A 12,983-nucleotide genomic window follows, 5' to 3' on the forward strand; every position below is an offset into this window, starting at 1 on the left:
GCGGGACTCGATCCCGGGACTCCAGGATCATGACCTGAGCCGAAGGCAGTCGTTTAACCAACTGAGCCACCCAGGCGCCCCTATATGCAAATTTCTTAAGAAATTCGCAAAGTCCTTTTTATGTACATTGTCCCAGACCCCAAGTGACAAGAGAAAAGACTGAGTATGGCCAAACTTGAAGCTACTCACCAGCTGAGGAGTGAGCGCTGACCCTGCTGTATCACTAAACACAGGTGTTAGCAAATGCTTCCTGCTCAGTTGGTGGTAGAGGCTCCTGCCAGAGGTCTGAGGGAACCCAGCACCTGTCATGTCCCTGCCAGGTCAGTGGCAGAGATAGTAGTCATCAACAGGTCTAAACCATCATCCCCCTGTCTTTCTCTCTTGGTCTACACCCCAGGCCAGTGGTTGGTTCCCTCCAGCCAAAGTAGGTGGCCCTTCCCTGAGCAAAAGCTTCATGGCTCTGAGCTGAACCAACCAGGAGAGTTATCTGATGGCCATGGAGGAGCCCCACAAACTTATTTCTTATATCCATGGATGGATAAGAAATTAACTTTTGAATGGCTTGTCATCCAGGTAGGAGAGGGATTATCAGAGAGGACTGTGAGGAATGGGGGGCCCTGGGGAACCCACATACATTGAGCATTTTTTACTGCACATGGACAGTATTAAGTGTTTTCATGGGTGATATCTTTTGTGTTCCTCACTGCTTAATAAATGATGATTGGATGCAAAAGTAAACTGAGTAACAAAAAAGAGTCTGTCCCTTCCAGACCCTTTCCAGAGCTGGCACCAGTCCCTTCATCAATAGCAGTGCCTTCTTAGCCCCTGTCTTTTACCTCGGATGGCGCACACTTGACCCCAGTATATCCATGGAGCTACTGCAAGCCCACCATAGGAGTAGGTTTCTTCCTCAGAATTATTCTCAGGGCCAGCCTATGGTTTCCTTGCAGTCCGTGCCATCTGCTGGTCAGAACATGCCAGCTTCCAGGCTGGAAGGATTGAAGAAGAAAAGCGTCTCTTATGCTAGTGGAACAAAAGATAAGGCTTTTCCAGTTTATACTCTGCACTGCTCTAATTCTCTGACAAGAAGCTCCCTCTACCCTCAGATACTAGGTTAGTAGGCAGGTGTTTACCGTTAGCCTAGGCTGATGAGAATTTTTATACATACTACTTGGGGTCTTTAGCACCTTCTCTAGTAGCTCTCAGCAGGGGTATTGAAATAGGAGTGTTCTAAAAAGGAGTTGTACAAATCCATGCCAGTGAGCAGAAGGCTGGGCCAGGAAGTGTAAGTACCAGTACTTAATGTTAGGCCTTTCCTACTGTCATCAAGCGTCCTTTTCTGTTCCTTCTGGAGCTGTCCTCTGATGTAACCTGTCCAGGGTCATGGGTAGGAGACATTTGTACAGTCCCTTGGGGTAAAAGACATTGCCAGAGTGTGGAGAGCAAAGAGTAGGTACAATATGATCTCTAAGCAAACAAATTTGAATGAGTCAGTATTAAAAGTGGTACTAACTCAAAAAATTAATTTATTAAAAATTCTCAGGTAAATATGTTTACTTAACTGTAGTTTTTAAATTGGCTTTAGCTCTGGGAAGGAAAGTGATAGAGCTGGGGGGCGGGGTGGAAAAAGGGCTGTAGGGACCAGCTGACGTGGGTTTGAGTGCTCATTCCTGGCAAGTTAAAAAACATTTGGGGGCTGTTTTTTGGTAAAATATGAACAATAGTAATACTATTTATAGGATCTTGTGATTACTCAATATTACATGCCACCCTTAGCCTACAGTGAGTGCTCAGTGAGGCTTGTTTAGCTCACCTTTTTAAAAATGGTTGGTACCGGGGCACCTGGGTGGCTCAGTCGGTTGAGCGTCTGCCTTCAGCTCAGGTCATGATCCCAGGGTCCTGGGATCAAGTCCCACATCAGGGTCCCTGCTCAGCAGGGAGCCTGCTTCTCCCTCTCCCTCTGTCTGCCGCTCCCCCTGCTTATGCGCTCTCTCTGTCAAATAAATAAATAAAAATCTTTAAAAATAAAAAAAATAAAAATGATTGTACCAGTAAAGACAGCCAAAGCTAGGTCAATGTCTGGATCAGACTGAGCAGTTTTCATAATGTGGTAGAGCAGATATTACTTGGGAATTTCCATGTGACTTCTTTGCCATGGTTCTACATTAAAGGAGCAGAAGAAAAATGATGGAAGATCTTCAAATTTAGATCCTGCATGGGGTAACTTATTTCACATAAGCATTAAAGAAGAATTAGACTCAAGCAGACCAGGGTTCAAATCTTAGCCCTGTCGCTCACTAGCATCATGACCTCTGAATGTGCATTTTCTCCCTTGTGAAATGGCCTGGTTCTACTTGTCATGTAGGTACCAAATGAGGGAACATATATAAAGCACCTGGCCATGAGGTCAGCAATCCAGTAAGCTATAAAAAGGGGAGGCTGGATGCTGTAGAGATGTATGTATAGCAGGGCAGAAAGCCATCCAGGTTAGCCATGATGTGGGCCATGGGTAGCCCTTGAGCCCAACTGGGGGACCCAGCTTCATAGTGGCTTTCTCTCTGCAGGTGGCCATCATGTCCTTGAAGATCCAGACAAGCAATGTAACCAACAAGAATGACCCCAAGTCTATCAATTCTCGGGTCTTCATTGGAAACCTCAACACAGCTGTGGTGAAGAAGTCGGATGTGGAGACCATCTTCTCCAAGTATGGCCGCGTGGCCGGCTGTTCTGTGCACAAAGGCTATGCCTTTGTCCAGTACGCCAATGAGCGCCACGCCCGGGCAGCTGTGCTGGGAGAGAATGGGCGGGTGCTGGCCGGGCAGACCCTGGGTAAGCGTCTCTCCTTGGCCCTGCTCCTCGTACTCTCCTGAGCGGGTTCCAACCTTCACTTTCTGGGTTCTCTCTTAGCCCCCTTTCTGTTTCCCTTGCTACTACCCACCACCCCTATCTGAAATGTTAATCACTATTAAGTAGTTATAAAATTTGCCTGTAGGGAGTATTTTAGGAGCTTCTCAAAATTGCTTCTGTCTTGTCTTTGCTTTCATGGTGACTCTTAATGACAGGCTTTATGGTTCCAGTTAAAATGCAGATTCCTAAGAGAAAAGGAACAGTGGACTAGCATAGCCTAGAACATTGGGCTATGGATGGTTTAGGTTAGAACTCTTTATGAGAGCCAGGAAGAGGGGCTGGGAGCACAAGGTGAAGCAGGTGCCTTTGGCCATGGTGCTGTATATATATGATGTGACCATGTGGCAGTCTACCTTGGAGTGTGTACAATGCACCTACTTCTGTGTATATGTATGTTCAAGAAGGGATATCTATGTGAAATGTGGATGTAACTAAGCATGTGGAGAACATGCGGACACATCCTTAGTACATATATATGAAAAATGTGTGTCAGAATATGCTAGTGTGTGTAAGCAGATATGCATATTTATTTACAAAATATTAATTGAGATCCTGTCACATGCTAAGCATCATTCTAGGTATAAAGATGTTTGGTAGAACATTTGTTTGAATGTGCAGTGGCTCATCTGTATGCGGGCAGTTCTGTATATGGACATCGGCGTCAAGTACTTGGGAGTATATGTGTTATTTTTGTGTGTGACTTGATTACCTGGATACGTGAACATGTGTGTGAAGATACGTATTTGAAGTATTTACGTACGTGAGTGTACTTGAGAATGCATGTAGGTGATGTCCATGGCATGTGTGTGTGAGTGATATGTCTATGAACATGCATGCAGGTGTCTGAATGTACATGGATTTGTACATAGGCCTGTCTCTGTGATGTGTGGGTATGAGTCGAATGTGTGGAGACCTCTGTTGGTTAAGTTAGGACAGTCCATGTGTACCTCACGTAAGCAGGTAGAAGTCGCTGCTCACGTGCATGAGGGTGATGTGTGTTTGGGTACCCTGCTGTGCTACCAGCGTCTGACTGTGCCTCCTCCCTCCACACAGATATCAACATGGCTGGAGAGCCCAAGCCCAACAGACCTAAGGGGCTAAAGAGAGCAGCATCTGCCATATACAGGTGGGGCGCTCTGTCTTGTCTGTCTCTCTCCATCTGGGTGGGATTGGTTCCTCTTTGCACAGAGGGAGAGAACACTGGTTGGTGACAGTGTGCCGAGCCTAGAATCTGGGGAGGCGTTTGGAGATGAGGGCCTGTGGAGAGTGGGCTGAGTGGCTGTCCCTAAGCCCCGGCCCTCTCCCCTTTGTTTCCCCAGTGGCTACAGCTTTGACTATGATTACTACCGGGACGACTTCTACGACAGGTGAGCAGGGGAGGGGCGTGCCCAGGCATGAAACAGCCAAGCTGGAAGGGTCCTGAGAGATTGCTGGTGCAGCCCACTCAGTCCTCCAAGTGGGAACCAGAGCCCAGAGGTGTGGACAGGCATCTGCCCAAGGCTGCTCCACAGATGGGTGGCAGAGCTGGAACTAGGGTCTAGTTCTGCAGGTGCCCAGGTCAGAGCTTCCCCCAACCCACACTGTCTCCTGCTCTCTGACTGCCCTTCCTCATCCTAGGGTGGGACTCAACGGGACTAGTCAGCAAGGGATGTATAAACATAGCAAGCTGGATTACAGAACAGGTTACAGGAGTAGGTACAGGGAGTTTGAGCCCTCACGCTCCTGCTGTTCAGTCTCCTTTCCTATTGGAGGTGCTCAGCCAGGTGGAAGGGACCTCAGAGCTCAGTATGAGCCCCTTGGCCTTTCATTTATAGCCGAGGCCAGCGGTCCTTTGGAGGTCTGAATTAGTCCCTGCTAGGCTATGGCCCACCCTTCATCAGACCCCAGCCTTGAGCTGTGGGCTCCATTCCATGGCACCAGCCACATTCTTGAGTGGAAATCATGATGGGACTGTTCCAACACCCCCACCCCCCACCCCCAGCCTGTGGGAAAGAGGAACAGAACCTCTCTGAGCCTCGGTTATCTCACCTCTGAATGGTTTCAGGAGACAGTGTGGCGTAGTGGAATGTGCCCTAGCCTGGGAGTCAGAAGACCTGGGTGCTAATCCCAGCTCTGCCACTGAGTGGATTGTGTGACTTTGGGCAGATCCCCTCCCAGTCTCTGAAATGGGCTTGCGCCAAGTGATCCCTCAAGGCCCCTCCAGCTCTGGGATTCTGTGGTTCAGTGATTCTGACCAAGGCCAGAGCCACCCCCTCCCCTTAGGGGCAGAAATGCAGGGTCTGGGACTGGATCCATTCCCAGAGACTCTCCATCTCCAGCCATCACCACCCCAGGGCAGGGGCTCTCTGAACAAAGGAGTGCCAAGCCATGGGGCATTGAACTGCCCAGTGATGGCATGTTTCCTGGCTGTCACCAAAGTGAGCCCATAGTGTCCCCCTAAGGCTCTGTTCCCTGCGGAAAGGTAGTAGTAGCAGATGGGGTGTGAGAGACCCCTACTCAGCCTACAAGCTTCTGCCTGATGAGCAGGAAAAGAAGCCCTCTTGGAGAGGGCTGCGTGTTGACATTGGGGCCAGTACATAAACTGGGAGCCCAGGGTTCTGATTGAGCTGCCTAACCTTGATACGCTGCTGATCTCTTCCCCTCCATCTCTGAAGTGGACTAAGAGGGCTGGGATGATTAAAGGGGGCCCAGCCCCTGAAATCATAGGCTCCGGGTTTGAGAGTCTCAGTATCCTATCACACCTTTTAACACGTGTGTTTTTAACCAAGTTTTTTCATTCTCTGCCCTCACAGCAGCCTTGGGGTGGGGTAGGGGGTTGGCACAGAATTGGGGTAGTCGTCATCATGAAGCAGATAGGAAAACTGAGGCTCAGGCAGACAGGGATTCCAATCCATTCCCACATCTTTCTGTTCCCAGCTGGCGATTTGCGTTGCTTTAGGGACATTGGCAAACTGACCAGTGGTTGGGGTGGCAGTTGACTGAGCAGAAGCCAGGTCAGGTAATACAGCAGATCTAGGGAAGGCTAGAGGGCTGGTCTCCGTTTGCTCCTTTCTTGAACTGGGGCTATAACCATTACCACCTGCCTTACCCAACCTGGCTGGTAGGAAAGGTGGATGGAATGAGAGTCCCAGAAGCTTTTAAGGTCGGAAAAGCCATTTCTCTTCACCCCCAGGGCTTGTTGGGAGCAGGCAGAGGTGTGTAGTACAGGCTGCCCACCAGCCACATGTTGGTCTAGAGTCACAGTGCCCTCTGGTGGCCACAGGCCATGCTGCAGCCTCTGGCCCATTTGCCCCTACAGGCTCTTCGACTATCGGGGCCGCCTGTCACCTGTGCCAGTGCCCAGGGCAGTCCCTGTGAAGCGACCCCGGGTCACGGTGCCCTTGGTCCGGCGCGTCAAAACCACCATACCTGTCAAGCTCTTTGCCCGCTCCACGGCCATTCCCGCCGGCTCAGCCAAGATCAAGTGTGAGTGACTAGATCTTCCTAGATCATTTTTATTTTTTTCATTAGCAAACTAAGAGAATCACATATTTCTACATTGGAAAATAGATGAAGGAGCAAATCTCCCACAGTTCTGCAGCTCTAACACTACCAAGTGAGTATTTTTATTCATTTCTAAGAGGAAAAGGCTAACCTTTGAGGAGGAGGGGCTTGGGTCGGACACAGAAATGTCCAGTGCTGTGACATGGAACCCAGGGAGGAGGAGGTGTCATTTTTCCTGTAGGAAGGACAAGGCTGCCCAGGCCCACTACTCCACATGCTCTCTGGTGTACACATGCTGCAGTCAGGCACCCAGGAAATCTGATGGTCAAACACCCACGTCTATACACCTGCAATCAGGGCATCATCCTATAACACGAGGAGAAACACATACGCTTGCTCAGGTGCACACCGCACCTGCATTTTTGTCCATCTCCAGTGCATTTCAGGAGTTGAACGGTCAGGGGAGAAGGTCCCAAGTTCAGAAAGGTGGGCTGGTTACTGTAGGCATGGCCTCAGAAGTCTTGGGGGGAAGCCACGGACAGCTCCAGCCTTTTTCCTGGCCAAAAAACCGCAGATGAGGACAGTTCCGGCCACTGGCCTGCCTTTGTAGTTGACAGAATGGGGCTAGGGTCTTACGTTAGTGTCAGGCTCCTAGCCCCTGGCTGACAGCCCTGTACTCCCTTCACTCCCAGTAAAGAGCAGTGAGCTGCAGGCCATCAAGACAGAGCTGACACAGATCAAGTCCAACATCGACGCTCTGCTGGGCCGCTTGGAGCAGATTGCCGAGGAGCAGAAGGCCAACCCAGGTCAGCTTCCAGGGGTCCTCACCCAGCTCAGTGAGCAGGGGCTCAGGGCAGAGTGTGGGGAGGACAGTGCGCCAGGCAGAGAGGGGCTTAGCTTCTGCTACGGTAACTGCCCTGGGCAGCCTTCTTTATTCCCTTCTTCCCGCTCCTTTCCCCTCAAGATGGCAAGAAGAAGGGCGACAGCAGCAGTGGCAGTGGTGGGGGCAGTAGTGGTGGCAGCAGCCGGCCGCCCGCCCCCCAGGAGGACACGGCTTCTGAGGCAGGCACGCCCCAGGGCGAAGCACAGGCTCGAGACGACGGCGATGAGGAGGGGCTGCTGACACACAGTGAGGAAGAGCTGGTGAGGGCCCAGCAGGGGAGGGGGAGCCTCTGAGCTGGCTGGTGGCCCTGTGAGCTCCCTCCTTCCTCTTCCGGAAGAGCACGGGAAGGCCTATTTCAGCTGCCAGTCCGAAGTCCCACTGAGGACCGAGGTAGACCTCTCTTTGGTCCAGGGCCCATTCTAGATTCGGTTTCCACATGGGCTGGAGGAGAGAAGAGTCAGGGGCTCAGGGGAGCACACGTGGTCTGCAGAGTTCCAGGGGGCAGGACTGGGATTGCCTGGGGAAGCCACAGGGAGGTTGGGTATCCACCCTACCCAAGGACTTTCTAAAAGCCATTACTGCCGAAGTACGCAAGAGGCTGTCTCATGAGGGAGGCATGGAGGGAGTTCTCTGTTACTGGAACTCTTCAGAGTGCCAGGGGGAAGCCATTGGCAAGGAGCTTAATATTGAGTAGGAAGGTAGACCACACTCTTGAGTATGTAAGGTAACTGTTGTGTGCTTATCCATTTACCTAACAGGCACTCAGTGAGCACCAGGCCCTGTAGTTTCTAACTTCATTTAACCTTAACAACAGCCTTGCACTGTGCGAAGTATTACTCTTCCCGACTTTTACCCAGTGAGGAAACGGTGGCTCAGAGGAGTAGAGTAACTTGCTCAGGGCCTTATAACTGATAGGGGCTGAGCCAGAATTAGAGCCCAGACTTCTTCACCAGGTTTGGAACTTTCTCCTTTTCATCAAAGCTGGAGTTCTGGCCCAAGGACAGATGGGCCCATGGCCACCATACTTATGAGGTCCTCCTCCTCATGCCCCCAGCTCCTCTCTCTTTTTTTGACCCAATTACTTTCTTAGGCATAGTAGTCTCCATAAAGACCCTACCCATGCCCCAAAGATGGAGAGCTCACCAGCCTACTAGGCTTTCAGCCTGCTACAGTCTGAGAAGGTCTTTCTATTTGGGAAATGTGTCCCCTGCCAGACCTAGAACATCCTCGACTGGTCCCTTCTCTCTTCTGGAGGGCCCCCAGATCATCCTGTCAGGATTCCAAGCCAGCTGTGTTGAGACTGTTCCCATAACCATTCCCCTTGGCTGTCTATCCCTCTGTTGGAGTTTGGTCTCCGGATGTGCTCTGGGCCGCAGGGATGACTCAGAGTTGGTAGTGAGTGATGTGTGGTTTCTTGTTGCCTCCTCCCTATCAGGAGCACAGCCAGGACACAGACGTGGAGGATGGGGCCTTGCAGTAAGCAGGTACGGGGGTCCAGGTGGACGGGGTGAAGTGAAGCAGACCTGGCAGGTTCGTGCTATGCCCAGCGAGGAAGGCTCCCCCATCCTCAGCCATTCTACTGTGCTCCTTTGTGGTGAGAGCTTGGTAGGCTGTGGGAGCAGGAGCCGTGGATGGGCTAGCCAGGCCAGCCCTGCAGGGATTCCCTCGGCGCACTCCGAGCCATGTTGCCCATCTCCTCCACCCTTGAGGAGCTCTGAGTCTGATGGAAGAAGGCACAAACCATGACCAGTGTGAGCCTGATGATGGGCTGGAGAGCTGGGTGGTCAGAGAGGGGTGTGGTGGAAGAGCCGATAATACGTAGTTGAGCCTGTGGAGGGTTGAGGGAGAGGCATCTGAGGGAACAGCTTTAGCTCAGCACAGGGGGCTCTAATGGGCGTTGGTATATGGGAGATGACTAGGAGCCTCCAGTAGCGGTAGTCGCAGCCCTGCGTGGGCAGGGAGAGTTCATCATCAGCGAGGGACGGTTGTGCCGGGCTTAGGGGCTGGAACTTGATCCTGCCTGGAGGAAACTGTCCCAGCCCTGCAAGGTTGTAATGGTGCCAGCCTAGCGGATGGGGGAACTGAGGCACGGGGGGCGGAGGGGGAGAGCAGGGTGGTAGCATGTATCTCACCAGTCCCAAGGTGGTAATTGGTGGAGCCTAGGTTTGAGTCCGGTGGTGTGTGGCCTCACAGCCCAGTGTTCACCACCCTGCTCTGCCCCATTCCTTTGGGGGCCATGTTCAGGGTAAGACAGGCTTGGGTGGAAGAAGGCCTCAAAACAGCACACGTGTCTTTACATAAGACACATCCATGCTGTGAGCTGTTCTACCAGCAAGATCTTCCCAGACAGTTTAGGAAATTCTAGATCTGTAGTCTGTCTCCTCTGGGAGCTTCCTGGTTGGTTTTACCAAGGAGGCTAAGTTTGACCTTGTGAAGCCAGTTTGCAGATGAGGTGCAGGGCTCAGGTGAGGAAATGGGAGGCTTAGGGGGAGAGGGAGAGACTCACCAGAGGTTGCGTGGCCAGAAAATTAGAAGGCCAGAGCCAGAGTGCAGGCCTGTGTCTGTCTGCAAATGGCAAACACCTTTCTCCCCTTTGTCTTCCCAACCCCAGTTATCAAGAGTACCAGGGGCTCTTGCTCTCAGCCTCAGTCTTTCCTTTGTCTCTCTCTTTCTCAGCCTGACAGGAACGATGGCCACCGGCAGGAGAAGGGCGTGCACTGTACCAGGCCTAAAGCTGGGCACCCGCCCCTGGAGACTACCCCCAGCGGGTCCCAGGAGAGCCGGCCGCAGGCATCTCCTCCCGCACACATCCCAGCCAGTGCTGCATCCTCTGCAGGTGGAGTTATTGGCCACCCTTCCCCTCACGCCCTCCCTGTTGGCACCGCCCAGGCCAGAGGGCAGCGCACAGAGGTTTCCCCACACTCTACCTCCCCTCCCAGGACACTCCCAGGCTTGGGGTTTTTCTATAGGTTTGGAGAGGGGAGGGTCCCAGGGAGGGTACCCTGACAATAAAGAGATTGGATCCCAACTTGCTCTGAGATGGGATGGTTTGTGTTTTCTCAGGGTCCCTGGGCCCTCCTGCTGAGCCAGTCTGGTCTGATCTGTTTCACTCCATTCTTTTTCCTCCCTTGCACTTTCCAGCCAGGGAGCATTGTCCAGGGTGCATAACACTGGTCTGTCTCGGCTTCCACAGCTAAAATGGGGATAAAAATGGCCAATAGGGTTGTTGGGGAGGGTCACACATCCAGGTCCCCAAGAGACTACTTCGGTGGCTACAGTGGCAAGCAGTTGTGACCCACTTTGGTTAGACAGTGGTAGGTCCAGGTCTTAGCTTCTCACTCAGTCTCGTTTTTCCCAGCTCTGAGATGATTCTAGAATCCACCTCTTCTTCTCCTTCCCTGTCCTAGTTTGGGACACTGTTTTTTTCACTCGGGCTTTATCCTCTCACCAGCCTCACAGTGTCTAGCGTCTCCCTGCCCCATTTCCCACTAGACACCACAGTGCTTTATCTGAGTCATTTCACTTCCCTGTAAAACCCTTACCTGACTGCTCACCATCAGGACAAAACCCCAACTCCTGTACACGATCCTATATGCCCTGGCCTCTCTCCCTTGTTACCACCTCTCTTTCCTGGCCCACTCAAAACAGGTCCTTCACTCTCCTAGGCGGCAAGGAATGGAGCTCCAGTCCATTTGACCTCAGGCAGTAGGAGGTTGGCATTAGAATATCTGTGCCTCCCTCTACCTGTCTTGGGCCACCTATCTAGGTGTTTGCTCTGTTCTCTGACAACTGGCGACGTTCCTTCAAATTTCCACTTCTGTCTTAACTTCACCCCACAAGTTGAGCGATTTACCTGTGTTCAAATTCCCAGGAGAAATCACCTGCCACAGCGGATCTTTTTGAGTCACTCATAGGTTAAAAGTACCTTCCCCGGTCCTGTGAACTGGGTGATAAATGTGTGGCCACCTGGGCTGGTCTCTCTGGTGTGGGGCTTTGTTCCAAAATGTAGCACGTACTCTTCTTGCTCCTACTTTCTCCACCTGAGAAATACCCACTCACCCTTAAGCTGCTGTTCTAGTGTTGGCAGCTCTGAGAAGTATCAGCTTACTGCTTTTCAGAAATTGTTCATTCTCTCCTAGGCAGCCTTCCCCAAGACAGGAAATTCGGTCCCATCATCACAAAGGGGTTTGGGCTCTCCCTCCATCTTTACGTGTTCCTCAGGGTCCCAGGCCTACTAGAATCCTTACTGAAAATCCCAGTTCACACTAGCAGTTCTCCAACATAGCCTCCATCAAACCTCCACTGGGCTTTGGCTCCAGGTTTTGGTGGAGGATAGAGGCTGGGCTTGAGACAGTGCTGAGGCTAGGTTACCCTGAGTATGGAATCACCCAGGGAAGTCTTTGTTGTTTCATGGCTCCCTCCCTGGGCAGCCCTCCTGACTGCCAGCTAGCAGTCTGAAGCCCGAGTGCAGCTCTACATTCCCAAGCTGTGCAGGGGCCTGACTAGCCAGCCCATTAGGGAGCCAGAGTTCTGGACCTACAGCTGGGCCAAATGCCCCCATCCCTGCTGGCCATTGCCTCTTGGTGTGATGTGGAGCAGTGTTTCTGCCCTTTTGGAGGTTTAGCTGCCCAGGGGGATCTCAGTCCCCATATGTGTGCCTGCCAGGGACCCTGGGCAGCAGAGGGAGAGAGGGTAGAGACTGAGGCCATCAGTCTCTGAGAGATTCAGACCCTGGGTGGAAAATAGTCGCTGGGAACTTACTCAAAACAAAAGGCTCAGTCTGGAGAGCTAAAGGTGTCCAGCGGAAGGGGCTAGGTCCACTGGGAGTGTCCCATCTCTCCCGAAGAGCCCTCAGTGGAACATACCCCTCTAGTCCCTGAACTCACAGTCTGTCCTTGCTGCTCAGAAGGCCAGAGCCCAGTTCTAGCCAACCCACTTGCGTACGTGTACAGGTCTTCATGTCCCTACCTGGTACACCACCCTGGACTGGAACTTGGGCAGAGTGCGAAGAAGGGGTTTTGGACCTTGGTGGACTTCACACTGAGGGCTGGCACCGGGTTCCTGCGTCCCAAGAGCCTAGTGCTCTGTGCCCATTGCACCGTAATAACATTTTCAGACTCTACAAGGCCCTTACTCAGTAGTGCTTGACCGAGGCACTCACTTTTCAGTGCTTGGGGGACAGGTAGAACAGGAGGGGCTGTGGGCCTCTGTAGTATGTTAGGCAGAAGAGCATGGAAGACCCCTTCCAGGGTAGGAAGCATCTGCCCTATGCAGAGGCCCTGTGTAATCACCCTGCCATCAGGATATATCCTAGACAGATTGAGAATCCCCATCCTGGCACCCCAGAAAAGCTCCTGAACTACTTAGCCCATGGGAAAGCTTGAGTGGGAAATTCACATCCACAAAAACCCTGCACAGACCTGCCCATCCTCCCCATGTCTGGGGCAGGAAAGACCTCCCCCATTCCATTGCTCATCAGTTTTTGTTAATCTGTTCAACTTCTGAAAACCAAAAGGAGATGAAGAAATGTGATCCCACATTCTGCCCAAAAGGACTAATATTCCCTAGGTGTTTTGAAGATCTGAAGCCTCATTTGTGATCCTGGCAGCTGTCTTGAAGGAATATTACAGCCAGTGGGTTTACTGGATTGTGAGCCAAGGCTTTCCTCCCTGTACTGCTGCCCAGAAGGTTTGTGACCCTGGGCAAGTCT

General features: G+C 51.9%; 1 protein-coding gene across 5 annotated transcripts in view; it reads left to right on the forward strand.

Annotated features, from left to right (window-relative positions):
• The window catches only part of RALY (RALY heterogeneous nuclear ribonucleoprotein), an 80,749-nt gene extending 70,448 nt beyond the window's left edge, over positions 1–10,301 (forward strand). For 3 of the 5 annotated variants that reach the window (XM_035006133.1, XM_035006131.1, XM_035006132.1), the window contains 8 exons: positions 2,565–2,829; positions 3,961–4,033; positions 4,227–4,274; positions 6,206–6,372; positions 7,083–7,196; positions 7,355–7,533; positions 8,709–8,757; positions 9,950–10,301. In XM_035006133.1, coding sequence (XP_034862024.1) covers positions 2,574–2,829; positions 3,961–4,033; positions 4,227–4,274; positions 6,206–6,372; positions 7,083–7,196; positions 7,355–7,533; positions 8,709–8,753 — 882 coding nt within the window. In that variant the 5' untranslated portion in view covers positions 2,565–2,573 and the 3' untranslated portion in view covers positions 8,754–8,757; positions 9,950–10,301. The remainder of the gene's footprint in view (positions 1–2,564; positions 2,830–3,960; positions 4,034–4,226; positions 4,275–6,205; positions 6,373–7,082; positions 7,197–7,354; positions 7,534–8,708; positions 8,758–9,949) is intronic. The other 2 variants (XM_035006135.1, XM_035006136.1) reach the window with 1 other exon arrangement.
• The last annotated feature ends 2,682 nt before the right edge of the window (positions 10,302–12,983 follow it).

The sequence above is a fragment of the Mirounga leonina genome, unplaced genomic scaffold (assembly GCF_011800145.1).
Source record: "Mirounga leonina isolate KUSES-001 unplaced genomic scaffold, KU_Mleo_1.0 Mir_150, whole genome shotgun sequence".
Classification (NCBI taxonomy): domain Eukaryota; kingdom Metazoa; phylum Chordata; class Mammalia; order Carnivora; family Phocidae; genus Mirounga; species Mirounga leonina.